This window comes from Podarcis cretensis (genome assembly GCF_951804945.1).
Source record: "Podarcis cretensis genome assembly, chromosome: 8".
In the NCBI taxonomy this organism is placed as follows: domain Eukaryota; kingdom Metazoa; phylum Chordata; class Lepidosauria; order Squamata; family Lacertidae; genus Podarcis; species Podarcis cretensis.
Window position 1 is genome coordinate 18,769,714 of NC_137177.1, and position 18,218 is coordinate 18,787,931.

At 47.8% G+C, this 18,218-nt stretch overlaps 1 protein-coding gene across 1 annotated transcript; it reads right to left on the minus strand.

Annotated features, from left to right (window-relative positions):
- Nucleotides 1-5,866: 5,866 nt before the first annotated feature.
- On the minus strand, nucleotides 5,867-8,761 carry LOC307221615 (uncharacterized protein C8orf90 homolog). The gene is made up of 2 exons (XM_079986295.1): nucleotides 8,577-8,761; nucleotides 5,867-7,038 (listed from the first exon to the last, which is right to left on the minus strand). Exons 1-2 carry the CDS (start codon nucleotides 8,623-8,625, stop codon nucleotides 6,203-6,205), a joined length of 885 nt encoding a protein of 294 aa, XP_079842421.1. The 5' UTR covers nucleotides 8,626-8,761; the 3' UTR covers nucleotides 5,867-6,202.
- Nucleotides 8,762-18,218: the final 9,457 nt, after the last annotated feature.

Here is an 18,218-nt window from a genome sequence, read left to right on the forward strand (position 1 = left end):
GGAGGGATCTCCCCAGAGACTCCTGAATGGCTGCAGGTTCCCCGTCCCTAATTTAAGGCCAGAGAGCGAGCATGATCCCATTCCACTAAAAAGCGCGCGGGGTGTGTGTGTTAACAACGCAAAGAGGCGAGACTTGCTTCTTTTTTGCATGTTTACTTTGGCAGTCGATTCTATTAAATTGTAATAAGCCTTTTTCCTAAGGAAGCGGGCGTGCCTGTCTGCCTTGTTAGGACTGCAGCTTTCCTTCCAGCGATCTCAGGCGGCTCAGATCCTGTAGCTTGACATCCAGCAACCCTGGCGATTCAGTTGTCAAAGGGCTACAAAACAACCAGCGGGGGGGGGGGGGAGAGGCCTCTCTTGAGCCGTGGTAGGCCAGAAGAAGTCACGCGATTAAGACGCATTTACCAATAAAGGCTTCCGGGGGCGGGCTTACTCTCTTTGAGTGGCAGGAGGAAGGGAATTCTTGTTTGCTTGTTTTCAGGCATCGTGAGAGCCAAATTGCGAGCTTGAGTGAGGAGGGAAACTCCATGCAAAATTGCATGTCAATCCCGCGGGGCGGCGACGGAAATTTGCAAACGGCCAACAGCCCTGCTAACAGGAGATTGATGGAAGGGCTGGGGCCACCCTGTGGATATAGTGTTTGTCTGTGCCAATCCTTGATGCCAGAGTGAAACCTCATAACAGCTTGCTGCAAAGTAGACTAAAAGCAGCGCACAGTCAAATTATGGCATTTGCTCCCTCAGGAGGCAGTGATGGTCACGAACTTGGACTGCTTTAAAAGAGGACTGGACAAATTGCATAGGGTGGATGGTTGTTAAGTGCATTAACCACTCAGCTGACACTATTATTTATTTATTTATTTATTTATTTTTACCCCAGAGGGAGCGAGTATGGCTTCTCCAGGGAGGGGAGTACTAGAGTCTGGGAGCAGCCACTGATTACCCCATATATATGTGTGTGTGTGTACACATTACAGTGGTACCTCAGGTTACATACGCTTCAGGTTACAGACTCCGCTAACCCAGAAATAGTACCTCGGGTTAAGAACTTTGCTTCAGGATGAGAACAGAAATCTTGCAGAGCAGCGTGGCGGCAGCGGGAGGCCCCATTAGCTAAAGTGTTGCTTCAGGTTAAGAACAGTTTCAGGTTAAGAACGGACCTCCAGAACGAATTAAGTACTTAACCCGAGGTACCACTGTACTTTTCTTCAATGGAACTTGAGGCAAGGTACATAGAATATGCAGGTACAGTGAAGCACCACTTTAGCTAATGGGGCCTCCCGCTGCCGCCACACTGCCTCTGCACGATTTCTGTTCTCATCCTGAAGCAAAGTTCTTAACCCGAGGTACTATTTCTGGGTTAGCGGAGTCTGTAACCTGCAGCGTATGTAACCTGAAGTGTATGTAACCCGAGGTACCACTGTATTTTTCTTCCAGGCACAAACCCAGCTCCAGCCTTTCTTAGCTTAAGCAACCTTAGTGTAGGATTGGAGTGGGGAACATAAGGGCAACGGGGGGGTGGGGCACAGCTGTCAACTTTCAGATTTGAAAATAAGGGATCAGCAGCCTCACCTGTCCCGGGGACAGTCTACGGGATATCTAACAATCCGGGACAGCAGAGGGAAACGGCGCTGGAATAAGGAAATTTCCCTCCAAAAAAAGGGAAGGTTGACAGCTATGGGGTGGGGTGGGAGGAAACCTTCAAGGTCTCCTATCTGACTCAAGCTAAGAGTTAACGATTGGGGGAGCTTCTTAATTATTTTTCTCTGTTATTACGTGGTTATTATGGGAAGCTATCTTACCGAGTCCGACCATTAGTCCCTTCTGACCCCTGGTCCTTCTGACCCCATTAGTCCCTTCTGACCCCTAGGGATGGTGGGAGTTGTAGTCCAACAAAAGTCAAACAAGTTTTGAGAAATACTGCTTTAGGTCAATATTGTCCACACTGACTGGCAGTAGCTCTTTGAGGACATTCACACCTTTACCTGGAGATGCCAGGGATTGAACCTGGGACATTCAAGATGCTCTACCACTAAGCTACAGGCCTTCCCCGAGTGGGTCTCTCTTACCTGCAGTTCAGAACTGACAGCCTTGTGACATCACCTGCTCTTTTTGGCTTGGATCCCTTCCAGTTGGGATTCAGGCCTCATCATGGGACTGAAACTGCCTTGGTCGCACTGGTTGATGATCTCCGGTGGGCTAGGGACAAAGGTGAGAGCTGTTTCCTAGTTTTGCTGGACTGTCTTGAGGGGATGGGAGCTGGGGGCACTGTCACACAGTGGTTCTGCTCCTTCCTCCTGGACCGTGTTCAGAAAGTGGTGGTGGGGGATGAGTGTTCAGACCCCTGGGCTCTCACTTGTGGGGTGCCTCAGGGTTCTGTCCTCTCCCCCATGCTTTTCAACATCTACATGCAGCTGCTGGGAGAGATCATCAGGGGGTTTGGGCTGGATGTTCATCAGTATGCGGATGATACCCAGCTCTACCTCTCTTTCAAATCAGAACCAGTGAAGGCAGTGAAGGTCCTGTGTGAGTGTCTGGAGGCGGTTGGAGGATGGATGGCTAACAGATTGAGGTTGAATCCTGACAAGACAGAAGTACTGTTTTGGGGGGGACAGGAGGCGGGCAGGTGTGGAGGATTCCCTAGTCCTGAATGGGGTAACTGTGCCCCTGAAGGACCAGTTGCGCAGCCTGGGAGTCATTTTGGACTCACAGTTGTCCATGGAGGCACAGGTCAAATCCCTGTCCAGGGCAGCTGTTTACCAGCTCCATCTGGTATCTAGGCTGAGACCCTATCTGCCTGCGGACTGCCTCGCCAGAGTGGTGCATGCTCTGGTTATCTCCCGCTTTGACTACTGCAATGCGCTCTACGTGGGCTACCTTTGAAGGTGACCCGGAAACTACAACTAATCCAGAACGCGGCAGCCAGACTGGTGACTGGGAGCTGCTGCTGAGACCATATGACACCGGTCTTGAACAGCCTACATTGGCTCCCAGTATGTTTCCGAGCACAACTCAAAGTGTTTAAAGCCCTAAGCGGCCTTTAACGCCCTAAACGGCCTCGGTCCAGTATATCTGAAGGAGCGTCTCCGCCCGCATCATTCTACCCAGACACTGAGTTCCAGCACCGAGGGCCTTCTGGCGGTTCCCTCACTGCGAGAAGCCAAGTTACAGGGAACCAGGCAGAGGGCCTTCTTGGTAGTGGCGCCCTCCCTGTGGAACACCCTCCCACCAGATGCCAAAGAGAACAACAACTACCAGACTTTTAGAAGGCATCTGAAGGCAGCCCTGTTTAGGGAAGCTTTTAATGTTTGATGTATTACAGTATTTTAATATGTTTTTGGAAGCCGCCCAGAGTGGCTGGGGAAGCCCAGCCAGATGGGTGGGGTATAAATAATAAATTATTATTATTTATTATTATTATTATTATAGTAGATTTGCATATCCTAATCTGCTCATGTGACTTCATGTTTCCTTGGTTCCATAGTAGTTCTGAGTTTCAGGTCCCTCATGAGAGCAGCTCCAAAGTGATTGCTTTGAATAATGTTTAGATCAGGGATGGAGAACATGTAGCTTTCCAGGTGTTGAACTGCAGCTCCATTCATCTCTGACCGTTGGCTAAGCTTTGGGAGGTGATGGGAGTTGTAGTCCCAAAGTCTGGGTGGGTACCAGGCTGCGGAAGGCTGCCGTACGTTTTGGAAACAATTCCAGCAAAATAAAATAACTTCCCTTTCTGTCACTGTGTCCTCCTGTCAGGAGTGAGCCAGCAGTAAATCACACTGGCAAGTTGGAGTTAACTCTTTATTAGCAAAAACATGATCTGCACAGGAGTGTCAGGCCTAATGAGCACAGCAACTCATCTCCTGCAGGTCTTGCTCTCCACGAAGCTGTTGCTGAGACTGAAGGTGCCCACATTCCCATAGCTGCCTAAGTCCCCCTCCTCTCTTCCCCAAGCAATTGGAGACTATGTATGTGCGTCACCAATATCTCCTCTGCCCTTTTCATACCTCTCCTGGTTCTGGGAGACCAAAGGGGAGGGAAGCTTGTTGAAGCAGACCCTACACTGGCCCCAGTACGTTTCCGAGCACAATTCAAAGTGTTGGTGCTGACCTTTAAAGCCCTAAACGGCCTCGGTCCAGTATACCTGAAGGAGCGTCTCCACCTCCATCGTTCTGCCCAGACACTGAGGTCCAGTGCCGAGGGCCTTCTGGTGGTTCCCTCGCTGCGAGAAGCCAAGTTACAGGGAACCAGGCAGAGGGCCTTCTCGGTAGTGGCACCCGCCCTGTGGAACGCCCTCCCACCAGATGTCAAAGAGAAAAATAACTACTAAACTTTTAGAAGACATCTGAAGGGAACCCTGTTTAGGGAAGCTTTTAATGTTTAATAGGTTATTGTATTTTAGTGTTTTGTTGGAAGCCGCCCAGAGTGGTGGGGGTATAAATAATAAATTGTTGTTATTAATATTAATATTATCTCTGCCTCTTGGCCTCTCTCCTGCCTCCTCTCCTGCTTCAGCTTCTGCCTCTCATTTTGTACTGCTCTCTGCCAAAGACTCCCCCTGCTCACTAAGCCCTGTTACCCCTTCAGCTTCCGACACCACCTCTTCCCAGTCTTCTCTCTCTTCTCCCTCTGACCACTCATCGCTGTCCCACCACCACTCTCCAGGCTTTGAGCCTTCTTCCCTTGGTGGTTCCCCAGCTGGTTCCTCCCACCGATCCTTGGGATCCAACCAGTCTTTGACGCCATCCAGTTTTCCCCAGCAGAGCTTGTCTTGGGCTGTAACATCTTATTCCAAAGGCGAAAGCATCTTCTGCAGCTCATGCTGACCACACTGCCAAACATTGTGGGCATCAGATCACTCCCATCTGCTACAGCTTGGAATCCACAGTGCGAATCTAGAAGGGATGTCCAACTTTGGTGGATACATTTAATCAGCTGTGTGACGATGAGGACAGAAGAACAAAGAGGATCTACTTTCCTGTCCACCCTCCCTCACAGCACTTCTGAATTTTTAAATTTATTTTAAATGTTTGTTGCTTTTCTACAAAGCACTCTTGGTGGTGTGCAGCAAAGCTAAACTAAAATGACCAACGAAAGAAATAGAAAGCCATTTACAAAAAAAAACAAAATCCAGCACAGCAAGGAAATTATTGGTAAGAGCTAGAGCAAAAAACCCCAAACACAAATCAGCAGATACTTTGTCTGTGGAGGGGTTGGAAAACAGGTTTGTCTTCATTTTCTGGTAAAACATGAATAGTTAAGAGAGTAAAGAATCTTCTCTGGGAAGATTCTTCCACAATATAGGTTCTACCACTGAGAAGACCCTCCACCATTCAGTGAAGCCACACACCTTCCTAAAGGATGTTACAGTTGCTGAGGTTTCATAGAATTGTAGAGTTTGAGGAGACTCGAAGGGTCATCTAGGTGACAGGACCATCTAAGCTCTGCTTAAAAGCCTCAAATGAAGGAGAATCCATAACCACCTACGGGAGACTCTTCCACTGTCCCTGGTCCTGAGAGCAAGGTAGGAAGAAGTGGGAGGATGTTCTCCCTAAGGCATGCTAGGCTCAGGACTGCTCAGGGTTTAAAGGTAACTACAACCACCTTGAATTGGGTCCAGTAGCTTGGTGGCATCCTGGACAGGTGTAGCAATACAAACACCTTTTGTGGTCTTTTCTGTTGGAACAATCAGGCCACAAAATTCTATACCAGCTCCCCATCTTCAAGGGCAGCCCCTGCATAAAGCACATTGCAGTAGTCCAGTCTACAGATTGGTGTATAAGTATTTTTACTTAGAAAGCAAGTGACTATTGGACAGCACCTGCCCCCATCCCAATGACCTCAACACCAAAGCTCTACGGAGTGGAAGGCAGAAAGCTTTTTTTTATTAATGTCCTCTCTAGGGCGTCAGACTCAGGTTGCAAGGTGGACATCTGTAGCCGTACGTGAAGTTTAGCAGCTCAGCGGCTAGCCTCAGATGTTCAGAGCACCAATGCTGGGGTGAAGGTGTTGGGTCTCTAAAAAAAGTCTTAAAAATAGGTCCTGCTTCGGGACTATTGCTAACATCTGGAAGAGTGGTGGCCAACATGATGCCCTGCAGATGTTTCCATCACCCCTGACTAATATCCAGGCTGCAAGGGCTGATGGGAGCTCAATACCTGGAGAGCATCAGGTTGCCTTCCTTTGATCTAAAATGTCCAAGAGGACTAAAACTGCCCATGGTGCGTCGGGCTCATGAACTGAAGGTTGATGGACTGCATTGGTGCTGAGCTTGGGATAGCTATTGGGGCAGGTTGGATGTTCCTGTGGCCTTTGCCGTCTTGCAGGAGGAAAGGTGGCTCGCCGGGAGCTGCCGCGGCAGCCACGCAGGGCACGCTGGTGATGACCATGATGTCCGGCCGCAAGGTGGGACTCGTTTCTTGCGGTGTGGGCAGCCCAGGAGCGCCAGCGAGGGATGCTTTGCTGGCGTAACTGAGAGCCAGTTGCTCCAGACGCCTCTTCTTGAAGAATGCCTGGGTGGTGGCATGCAGCGGCTGGAGGAGGTGAGGGACCGGTTGCCCTGGGTGCAGGAAGAAATCGAAGCCAGAGCAGTCCGAGGGGTCGTACACCAGCTGCCGGGACGCCTCACCCTTGCTGGGCCAGGCGAAAGGGAACGGGAGGGTGAAATCTTCAGTGAGCACCCGGATCGCAAAGTCATCCTCTTTGCCAAACTCTTTGTAGGCTCTCTGGATGCTGCGGAAATGGTCCTCCCACCTTTTCATGTCTCCATCGTAGATATCTGGGAAGGAGCCCGGGAGAGTTTGGACCAGCCTCGGGGGTGATGAGGTGGTTGCTGCGGTGGAGCCGGGCAGGCTGTAGACAACTCCGGGAGAGGTGTTGTGTGGAGCCGCCTGGCTAAAGAGATGGGGTGACGGCAGAAGAGGTGGAGGAAGCAGGAAGTCTTGCGAGGGGTTCCCTCCCCCAGGCTTGGTACCACTTCCTGCAATGGGCAGGGACTTGCCCTGTTGCAGCGGGGCAGGGAGACCTGGGATCCCTTCATCACCTGTGAGTGTACAACCCAAAGGGTCAGGATCGAATGGCAGCAAATCCACTCATTTGCTTGCTGGAGACATCCTACTCTGAGTCTCTGGATACTACAGATATCCTCCCTAGAGATCTCATTTGTGCTGTGATTTAGAGTAAATATGAAACAGTGGAGAGCTCCTTTAGAACAGTAGGAGAGATTGTCACTTTTGCTGACCTTCTCCATACTCCAGCACAAATGAGATAAGACACATGCACACACCCAGACCCACAACTCTCTCCCTCAAGTCTAGAGGACTTGTTTGAGAGGAACATAGTGATGACCCAAAAGAATGACCAGTTTAACTAGTAAGCTAAACTGACCACCTGTAGATCTCCAGATAGATTGGGCAATAGTTTTGCAAAAAGAAGGAAAGGAAGATCTCTGTAGATGCAACCAGTGCTTTTTTTCTGGGGGGACGCAGGGGTACACATACCCCTAAACATTTTGTGAATCTAAGTTTGGCCTCATTGAGGGGCAGTATTTCAATATGAGTAGGAAAATGAGAGTACCCCTAAACATTTTAAAAGAAAAAAAGCACTGGATGCAACATATCTCCACACAAAGCTTTTTCAATAGTGGCACCTATTCTACCCAACAGTTATTACTCCCCACCCCTTTCCAATAAAATTTACTGATAGGTCCAAAACCTTTTCATTTACCAAGGCCTTTTAAAGGTGAACTGGATGAATGATAGGCCTTTTCTTTCTGGTTTTCTTCTTGTGCTTTATCCTTGAATTATTTGGAGTGTGTTTTATTTCTTTTAGGCAGGGTGATTTTTGGGGGGAGGGGTGCATTGTTGTGTATAGCTGAGGTCAATCCTATTGGGCAGTTTGTTAAGGATAATAATAAGCCAGCCAACCAGCCATTCATTCAAACATGACCTTGAGAGAGTCAAGATGTGTAAGTTTGGAAGTGGGCTTGGCAAATGAAAGCAGGGGGAAAGATGATGACCGTCAAAAATAAAGGGATGGATGGATAAAGGAACTGAGAGAATGTGACAGATGGAGAGTGGCCAATAGGTAACGAAGAAGCTGATGAGAAAGGTGAAAAACTTGGACAGTGTACATGGGTCCAGTTTTCTTATGAGTGGCATTGATTTGTGGAGTCCATCAGCCTTTGCAGGCCTGGACCATTCCAGATGTTTTGGGCTGCCACTGGAGCTGCTGGGAGTTGTTGACCAAACCATCTGCAAAGCTCCAGGTTGGCAAAAGTGGGTCTCCATCATTCCTCTATACTTCATTTCAGCTACTAGTTCTCCTTGAAGGTCACATAGTCTTCAACCAGGCCCCTTCTTCACAAAGGGCTCCACCAAGGGCTTCCATTTTGAGAGCCACCACACCTTCCTCTGGGTTGTCCGTTTAGGGTCAGCCAGCACAATTTAGGAGGCTGAATTGGGCCATGGAACTCCCAGCTCCCGGTCTCAACTCTGCACCCTTCTGTTTTGTTTTTCCTACAACTAGTTAGGCTCTTGCTTTCCCTCCCAGACCCTGCAATGTTCTTCCCAGATCCATCACCTGAAGGCCTAGGTGGGTTATCCAAAGTCTCTGGAACTAAGGAAGCCATTGTAACTCATGAGAGGTGGATATGGAAAGGGGTTGGGGGAACAATTGTTGACTATAGTCGCCTAGGAAACTACAATGGCTCTATGATGACATCACAACAGGTGAATGGGGACGAAGGGGGCAGCATAGTGATGCAAACAATGAGTGCTGAATGGGGGGGAAATGGCTCTTTGTTTTATTCTGGTGGTTGTTTTATTCTGGTGGTTAAAAACAGCAACACATGGCTGGGCACCATGAAACCACTACAACGTCTTAAAATAAGAACAAATGATAAACACTGAACTGGATTTATTATCTTAATTGTGTCTATATAAACAATAATGAATATTATCCCTGCAGTCTTTCTGAAGATGTTTGGACTAGAACTCCCAGCATCCCAGACTGTGGGCACCTGCATAAGAGTCTGGGGCATATTCTAATTGTCCTCTAGCTGGAGGGGAAGAAAAGGGTGGAGGAGGAAGTAGAATAAGATAAAGGATATTTCCAAGCCCTCCTCAATACCCTGCAGTCAACTAAAGACAGCCAAACATGACCTGCCCCTCGCCCCCTCACTGCCAAGGGAAAATAAAAAAATGAATAGAAAGAGAATCTACCTAAGTGATGCTGACACAAAAAACTCCCACATACATGAAGTAAAATAACAGCAGCAGGAGATTTTTTCAGGTGATTCGCAATTTAGCGGAACCACCTGCAACATCAGGGCCCAGTACGGGCCACATGATCTGCAATGCTTTTGCAAAGTTTTTTGCAGATAAAGTTGCTCAGATTCGGGAAGAGGTAGACTCCACCGTGGGAGCAGTGCCGGGGCGGGAGAGTGCTAGAGTCCTGTCTAGTCAAATTGCGTGGGATCAATTCCAATCTGTTACCTCCGAGGATGTGGACAGGCTGCTTGGACGAGTGAAACCAACCACCTGTCTCCTTGATCCTTGCCCATCCTGGCTTATAAAAGCTAGCCGGGAAGGACTGGGCGATGGGCTCCGTGGGGTGGTGAATGCTTCCCTCCGTGAGGGAGCCTTCCCAGACCTGCTGAAAGAGGCGGTTATTAAACCGCTTCTTAAAAAAACATCTTTAGATGCGGCCACGATGGCCAACTATCGCCCAGTCTCAAATCTTCCATTCTTGGGCAAGGTGATTGAGTGAGCGGTTGCCGAACAACTCCAGGCACGCCTGGAAGAAGCAGACCATTTGGATCCCTTCCAGTCGGGATTCAGGCCTCATCATGGGACTGAAACTGCCTTGGTCGCACTGGTTGATGATCTCCGGCGGGCTAGGGACAAAGGTGAGAGCTGTTTCCTAGTTCTGCTGGATCTCTCAGCGGCGTTTGATACCATCGACCATAACATCCTTCTGGACTGTCTTGAGGGGCTGGGAGCTGGGGGCACTGTCATACAGTGGTTCCGCTCCTTCCTCCTGGACCGTGTTCAGAAAGTGGTGGTGGGGATGAGTGTTCAGACCCCTGGGCTCTCACTTGTGGGGTGCCTCAGGGTTCTGTCCTCTCCCCCATGCTTTTCAACATCTACATGCAGCCGCTGGAAGAGATCATCAGGGGGTTTGGGCTGGGTGTTCATCAGTATGCGGATGATACCCAGCTCTACCTCTCTTTTAAATCAGAACCAGTGAAGGCCGTGAAGGTCCTGTGTGAGTGTCTGGAGGCGGTTGGAGGATGGATGGCTAACAGATTGAGGCTGAATCCTGACAAGACAGAAGTACTGTTTTGGGGGGGACAGGAGGCAGGCAGGTGTGGAGGATTCCCTGGTCCTGAATGGGGTAACTGTGCCTCTGAAGGACCAGGTGTGCAGCCTGGGAGTCATTTTGGACTCACAGCTGTCCATGGAGGCACAGGTCAAATCCCTGTCCAGGGCAGCTGTTTACCAGCTCCATCTGGTATCTAGGCTGAGACCCTATCTGCCTGCGGACTGCCTCGCCAGAGTGGTGCATGCTCTGGTTATCTCCCGCTTGGACTACTGCAATGCACTCTACCTGGGGCTACCTTTGAAGGTGACCCAGAAACTACAACTAATCCAGAATGCGGCAGCTAGACTGGTGATGGGGGCGGCCGCCGAGACCACATAACACCGGTCTTGAAAGACCTACATTGGATCCCAATACGTTTCCGAGAACAATTCAAAGTGTTGGTGCTGACCTTTAAAGCCCTAAATGGCCTCGGTCCAGTATATCTGAAGGAGCGTCTCCGCCCCCATCGTTCTACCTGGACACTGAGGTCCAGCACCGAGGGCCTTCTGGCGGTTCCCTCACTGCGAGAAGCCAAGTTACAGGGAACCAGGCAGAGGGCCTTCTCGGTAGTGGCGCCCGCCCTGTGGAACGCCCTCCCTCCCACCAGATGTCAAAGAGAACAGCAACTACCAGACTTTTAGAAGACATCTGAAGGCGGCCCTGTTCAGGGAGGCTTTTAATGTTTGATGTAGTACAGTATTTTATTTTATTTTTTGGAAGCCGTCCAGAGTGGCTGGGGAAGCCCAGCCAGATGGGTGGGGTATAAATAAATTATTACTACTACTACTACTACTACTACTACTACTACCCCCCTCTCCCCCCACCTCTCTTCTCCCCAAAGCTTATACTGTATACAACATTGAGATCTCACTTGGCATCACCATCACCTGTGCTTGACAGCATAACATTTGCTTTTCATTGTTAAAGCTAAACGATCCCTGGATGGTTAAGTCCAGTCACAGGCAACTATGGGGTCTGCAGTGCTCATCTCGCCTTCAGGCCAAGAGAGCCAACTTTTGTCCACAGACAGCTTTCTGTGTTGTGGCTAAACTGCTTCTGGTGCAACGGGACACTGATGGAAACCAGAGCACACAGAAAGGTCGTTTACCTTCCCACCACAGCAGTACCAATTTATCTACTTGCACTGGTGTGCTTTCAAACTGCTAGGTTGGCAGGAGCTGGGACAGAGCAATGGGAGCTCACCCATCACAGGGATTTGAACCGCTGACCTTCCAATCGGCAAGCCCAAGAGGCTCAGTTGTTTAGACCACAGCACCACCTGCATCCCAATTGCTTTTTACGGAGGTTGAGTTAAACTGATCCTGTGGAACGGAGAGACTTCTGACTCGGGCATCACCTTTAGTTCCATCATTTAACATTGGACCCAGCTTTCTTTAAAAAAATGTGTGCCTTTTCTCTCCTGTTTTTCTCCCTTTAGGGGAGGGGCCATACCTAGGATGTAGAGCATCTGCTTTGCATGCTAAAGAGCCCAGGTAAAACCTCTGGTATCTCCAGCCTCTGGAAAGAGTTTTATCCAAAACCTTTTAAAGTTACTGGTTGGGCCAGTGGTCCAACTCAGTTTATGCCGGCTTCTTAAATTCCCTTCCTTGCCAGCTGTGGACACTGCACAAGCACGTTGCTGTGCTGTTATAGACCCTTTCCGCCTGAAATATTCATGCCTCCTTTTCTTGATTACATCTCTGAACCATCAAAAAATAAATAAAACGGCAACTGAAGACCAATGTCTTAGAAGAACAAGTAGCAGCTTGCCGATCTATCCACTAGGTGGCAGTCATAGACCTCTATTTTGCCTCTCCTTTGAGAGTTCTCGATTTCTAAAGTGAGACTGACAGCTCCGTTGTCCAAATATGAGACATGTATTTAAATTTGCTCTGTTTCCCAAGCAAAAAGGTGTCGTAAAGAAAACTGTTCCTTCTCTTCTAAATCAGGCTTTTATTTCTGGTGGGGAAAGTCATTTTTTAAAAAATCCCATTTAATATAAATTTAAGCACAACCTGTTGTTCGACTCACACTGGGTTAGCATGCGGACAAGAGTGACTTACAGGAGATGATGAGATGAGGCTGTGATGGTGGTTTTGAGCAACTCTGAGATGCCCAGGGTGGCTTGAGCAGCAGAGCTGCAGGTGTTGTGGCGGCGCTGTTACTCTGCCGTGTCCTGCTGCTGCCTGGCCATGGTTTAGAACAGTGGTTGCTAAAGGGGGCAGTACCACCACCTGAGGGTGCACTAAAATGACAAGGGGTGTAAATCTTGAGAGGACAGCTGCTGCCAGCAGAGTTCTCAAAATATAGCAGGCAGAGGGGTGGTGCTGTGGTCTAAACCACTGAGCCTCTTGGACTTGCCAGTCAGGTTGGCAGTTCAAATCCCTGCAATGGGGTGAGCTCCTGTTGCTCTGTCCCAGCTCCTGCCAACCTAGCAGCTCAAAACCACGCCAGTGCAAGTAGATAAATAGGTACCACTGCAGCGGGAAGGTAAATGGCGTTTCCGTGCACCACTGGGATGAAAGAGTTTGGAATTGGCAGGTTCTTGGTTGGGCGTTTCTGGCAGAGCCAGGGCTACGCCCCTCCCCTTGGCTGAGCCAGAGATCTGCTGGCATTACTCCCTCATCCTGGATCATAACAGAAGTCAGTATAAGTCCCCAAAGGGGGCATCCTGGCGTGTGTGGTGGAGGTGGCCCAAGGACAGGAGAATCTTACACCTGTTCCAACCCTACCAGCTTGGTTATGTGACCTGCCAAACCAGAGAAATGAAGCAGGTGAAAAGGGCAGTGTAAATCAAGCTCCTCGTGAACGGAGTTTGGAAGTGGAGTTAAGTTAACCCAACACAACACAGCAGCAGCAAAAGTTGTGCCAGCTTTCTCTTGTTAGGATTGTTCTGTGAATATTTAAAGGAATGTATTTGGCATGGCTTTTTGCTGATGGTGGCATTGTGTGAACACTGCGGGGGGGGGGGGGGAGGACCTGTGTACATGAGTACAGTCGTACCTTGGTTCACGAATGCCTTGCAGCTCAAACGTTTTGGCTCCCTAACGCCGCAAACCCGGAAGTGAGTGTTCCGGTTTGCAAACATTATTTGGAACCCAAACGTCCGATGCAGCAGAAGCTCCTGCAGCCAATTGGAAGCTGCAACTTGGTTTTCGAACGTTTTTGGAAGTCAAACGTATTTCCAGAACGGATTCCATTTGAGAACCAAGGTATGGCTGTAGTGGGAATTCCACAATCAAATCACACCTGTTAGCACCCTTAGTCTTCAAGAAACCACAAGACCCCATTGCACTAACTTCCAGATGATGGACACTAGCTTTTAATTAAACTAACTAGCTAACTAACTAAGTAGATACTGCAAATCTTAAAGTTGCTCATCCCTGGATTAGATTAGACTAGGCCTGTGAGCTATTTTGTTAGCTAATAAATGAGCACGGTTGTGCAGGCATGTGTGCAAAAATTTTGGCCGATGATGTAGTTCTTTTGAATGGGTCCAGTATTAAGAGTTTCCAATCTGGAACCAATCCCAGGCGGTGTCCTTTTAAAAGAAGGTTGGTTTTCAAGTCTTAGTGGGTGATAAGGTCTAGTTTCATTCCAGGAAGAAAAGTCACTGCTGATTTCTGCAGATGACATGTATGATAAGCACATACAAGGTCAATTACCCAGATTCCACTCCTGCTTAGTTGGCACGGCTACCTAGAATCCGCTGAAGCCATCAGCATTCAGTGGAACAGGCCCTATTACAATGAGCCTCTTGGGCTTGCCGATCAGAAGGCCGGCAGTTCGAATCCCCGCCATGGGCTGAGCTCCCATTGCTCTGTCCCAGCTCCTGCCAACCTAGCATTTCGAAAGCACGGCAATGCAAGTAGGTAAATAGGTACCGCTGCGGCAGGAAGGTAAACGGTGTTTCCATGCACTCTGGTTTCCATCACATTGTTCCGTTGTGCCAGAAGTGATTTAGTCATGCTGGCCACATGACCCGGATAGCTGTCTGCAGACAAACGCCGGCTCCCTCGCCCTGAAAGCGAGATGAGCACCCAACCCCAGTCACCTTTGACTGGATTTAACCATCCAGGGGTCCTTTACCTTTTTTACCTATGTAGCAATGCAGGAATATGCAGCTGTCTCATATGGGGATCAAACCTGCAACTGATCTTTTCGTGTGGCAGCACCTAATTCATACTATGATAATCACAGAATCATAGAGTTGGATGGGACCAAAAGGATCAACAAGACCAAACCCCTGCAATGTAGGAGTTTTTGCCCAATGTGGGGCTCAAACCTACGAACCTGAGATTAAGAGCCTCATGCTCTACCAAAACAATACAAGACATCCTTTGAAACTCACTCTTCTTTGAATAAACTCATGTGGAGCGTGGAATCTCAGCCAGCTTGGATTAATCTCAAATTTCTTGGTAGAGAACCAAATTTCTAACAGAAATTATTTTCTGTTATTTGTTTGTTTGTTTACTTGTATGTGCATCTGTTTTCTCATAAATGTATTTATTTTAAATTAATAAAGATATATTTTTTTAAAAAGAAAAGAAGAACCAAATTTCTGTTAGTTATGTATGCAGTTGGTTTTTCTTCTTTTTCCTTTGTCTTCAGACTGCCAGTCTTTGTGCAATAGGGATTCCAGGGCATACCGGAAAGTTACTTTTGCACAATTAAAGTGCATTACAGCACTCTGTTACCCTAGCACAAGAAATCCACTTCAAAACAAAACAAAAACCCTGTTTTTTTATGGTAAGGAAAGTGAGAAGTGTGAACTAAACAAAGGATTTGCAGGAAGATGTATAAACTCCACACAAGCAAATTATTGTAGTATCGCCCCACAAACAAATGAGAATGAATGCTCAAGGAAGAACAGACATAACAGGGGCGGCATATCCTGTTTCACCACTTGAGGTGGAACAGGAAGTGCCATCCTACCCTGCCGCCATCACACTTCCTGTGCCACCACCTCCACCGCTGTTGAAGTGGTGTCGGCACTGGTGCCGATTTCCAGTAAGGTCTCGCAAAATATCATGAGACCCTGCCAAACTCTCATGAGATATTGTGGAGTGCATGAGATCTCACAAGATCTTGGTGAGATCTTGCTGGAAATCAGTGTGGCTTTTCTGCGAGTGGTAGAGGAGGCAGGGTGTGTTGTGCCTTGGGGGCCCTGCTCTGGGGGGCTTTCAATGCCCATAGCAGCTGCTTCACCCCATTCCATGGGTGGGCCAGCCCTGTGACATAGTGTAAGCTTTGTGCAAGTTTCCATACAGAATTCAAAGTGCTGGTTATGACCTATAAAGCCCTATATGGCTTGGGCCCAGGCTGCCGAAAAGAATCCTAAATTCTGAGTGCAATGTCAACAATAAAGGGTTTCCAATACAGTGGTACCTCAGGTTACATACGCTTCAGGTTACATACACTTCAGGTTACATACTCCGCTAACCCAGACATAGCGCTTCAGGTTAAGAACTTTGCTTCAGGATAAGAACAGAAATTGCGTGGCAGTGGTAGCGGCGCGGCGGCAGCAGGAGGCCCCATTAGCTAAAGTGGTGCTTCAGGTTAAGAACAGTTTCAGGTTAAGTACGGACTTCCGGAACGAATTAAGTACTTAACCCAAGGTACCACTGTAACCCTTAAAGTTTCTGTCTGGGGTTTTCAGTAAACTAACAACTTCACCAAACTAAGTCATTTATCTTGCTAATCATAAGCTTGGTCGAGTTTGCAGTTTTTATGTCATTGCAAATATTAGGTAAGGTAAAAGTAAACGACCCCTGGATGGTTAAGTCCAGTCAAAGGTGACTATGGGGTGCAGTGCCCATCTTGCTTCAGGCCAAGGGACCCGGCCTTTGTCCACAGACAGCTTTCTGGGTCATGTGGCCAACATGACTAAGCCACTTCTGGTGCAACGGAACACTGTGACGGAAACCAAAGCTCATGGAAACGCTGTTTTCCTTCCCATCACAGTGGTACCTATTTATCTACTTGCACTGGCATGCTTTCGAACTGCTAGATTGGTAGGAGCTGGGACAGAACAACGGCGGCTCACCCCCTCTCAGGGATTTGAACCACCGACCTTCTGATTGGCAAGCCCAAGAGGCTCCGTGGTTTACACCACAACACCACCTGCATCCCTTTTGCAGGTATTAACTATGCTATGGTTAAAATGCATTAAACATGGTCTTGAAAACCAACAAAACGTATCTGTCCCACATAATGAAGTCAAAATATTAAGGGATCCAAATGTGGTTGTTGAAGAGATATTAACATTCCATTACAGAGGCGTTTAAGAGTCCACGTAGCAGTTGGCTCTGGAAGCGGTGTGCTTTCCGCAAGAGTGTCCTTGTGATGAATCAGTTCCTCTGACCTTTCCTTCCAGATAAGGTAATTTGGCGACACTCTCAATGGGCGCTTTAAGTTTGGGCAGTGTGGCTTGTGGTGATGGATCAATAAATAGCAGCTTCTGAGCCACAGTTCACAGCTTTGAACGATTTCGCACCCGGGACGGAAGCCTGATCCCGGGCTAAAATGAAGCTCCCGGTTGTAGCCGCGGTTCTTTTAATCTCTGCACTTTGTGCAAGAGAAACGGATGCACAGGTGAGATGGAAACGGACTTCTAGGAAAATGCAGCATCAGCTTTTAATTGGATGCTAGTGGGAGGCGGGGGGACCTAAACCATTGTGAATCAAAAGTGTCATGTTATTTATTGACCAGAAGCCCTTTATCCAGCAATGCTTGGGAATTATCAAAAAAATAAAATAAAAAATGAAACTAGTGGTTAAAATCAGGACAGTTTTTAAAGGTTCAGTTTGCCCTCTTGATTCAAAATGTCATCTGGTCCAAACATAGATGAAAACCTGCTCCTTGATCTCAGGAACCATCATGAAAGATTTAGTTATGGTAGCTTAAGAAGTGTCCAAATGCATAGCGAACAAACAGTTTGCCAAAATAATTAGTAGATACCTGTGCCTTCCTTCAGTGATGGAAGTCAAGGCACTGTTTATAAAAACCAGAGAGTTTTGAGAGGGCATTTTGCTTGTAAGAAGAAGCAGTGGGGGCCAGTGTGCTAACTCTGCACCCCCCCCGGCAATTGCTGTGTTAGTTGACTTATCTCAGTTTCTCATTTCTCTTTAGCTCAGTTCTCCAAGTAGATTGCATTAAAGAAAAATGTAATTCTGAAAATACATCAGCATTTCATTACGAATTTCTAAATTTTACATGTTTGCATGCAGTTTCCCCTAATATACACATTTCTGCAAGGCAGTACCCTTAATGTAATACATTCTGTATGCTATTTTCACTAATGCTCAAACTTTACCCTGGTATTCTGCATGCATGTTTGTACACATTCCCTGGCTGGTAATTTGGAAGGGTGACTGCATTTCAGTTTGCGCATTGTTTTGGAAAGGGCAGATTAGGATGGTTCGCTTTTAAATACAACCAAGTTGAATTTCTTCCCCACTCCTTCTTGCAACATGGAAGGTGACTGTCTGAAATGGGGAGCTTTGGGTTAAAACCTTGTTTTCCCGTTTGTTAATGTCTCCCAATTGCAGACAGGGCTTGAGTCCACATACAGTGCTTCCAGGGAACGCAACAAACCCTTTCGTACTCGGATATAAGAGAGTAACTCAGGCAGAACTCCTATGCACACCAGGGCGTAAGTCCCATTGAACTCAATGGAAGTTACTTTTGACTCCGAATAGGAATGAATAGGATCATGTGGGGAATCCTATTTGCAAATAATGGCTTATATCACAAAGTCTATTTCAAATTAAATTCGTGGAAACTAACAGCATCGTTTCAATTGTTTTGTTATTGCGGTGGAACCCTGGTTTTGGTGCCTCCGTAAGTACGACACATTTT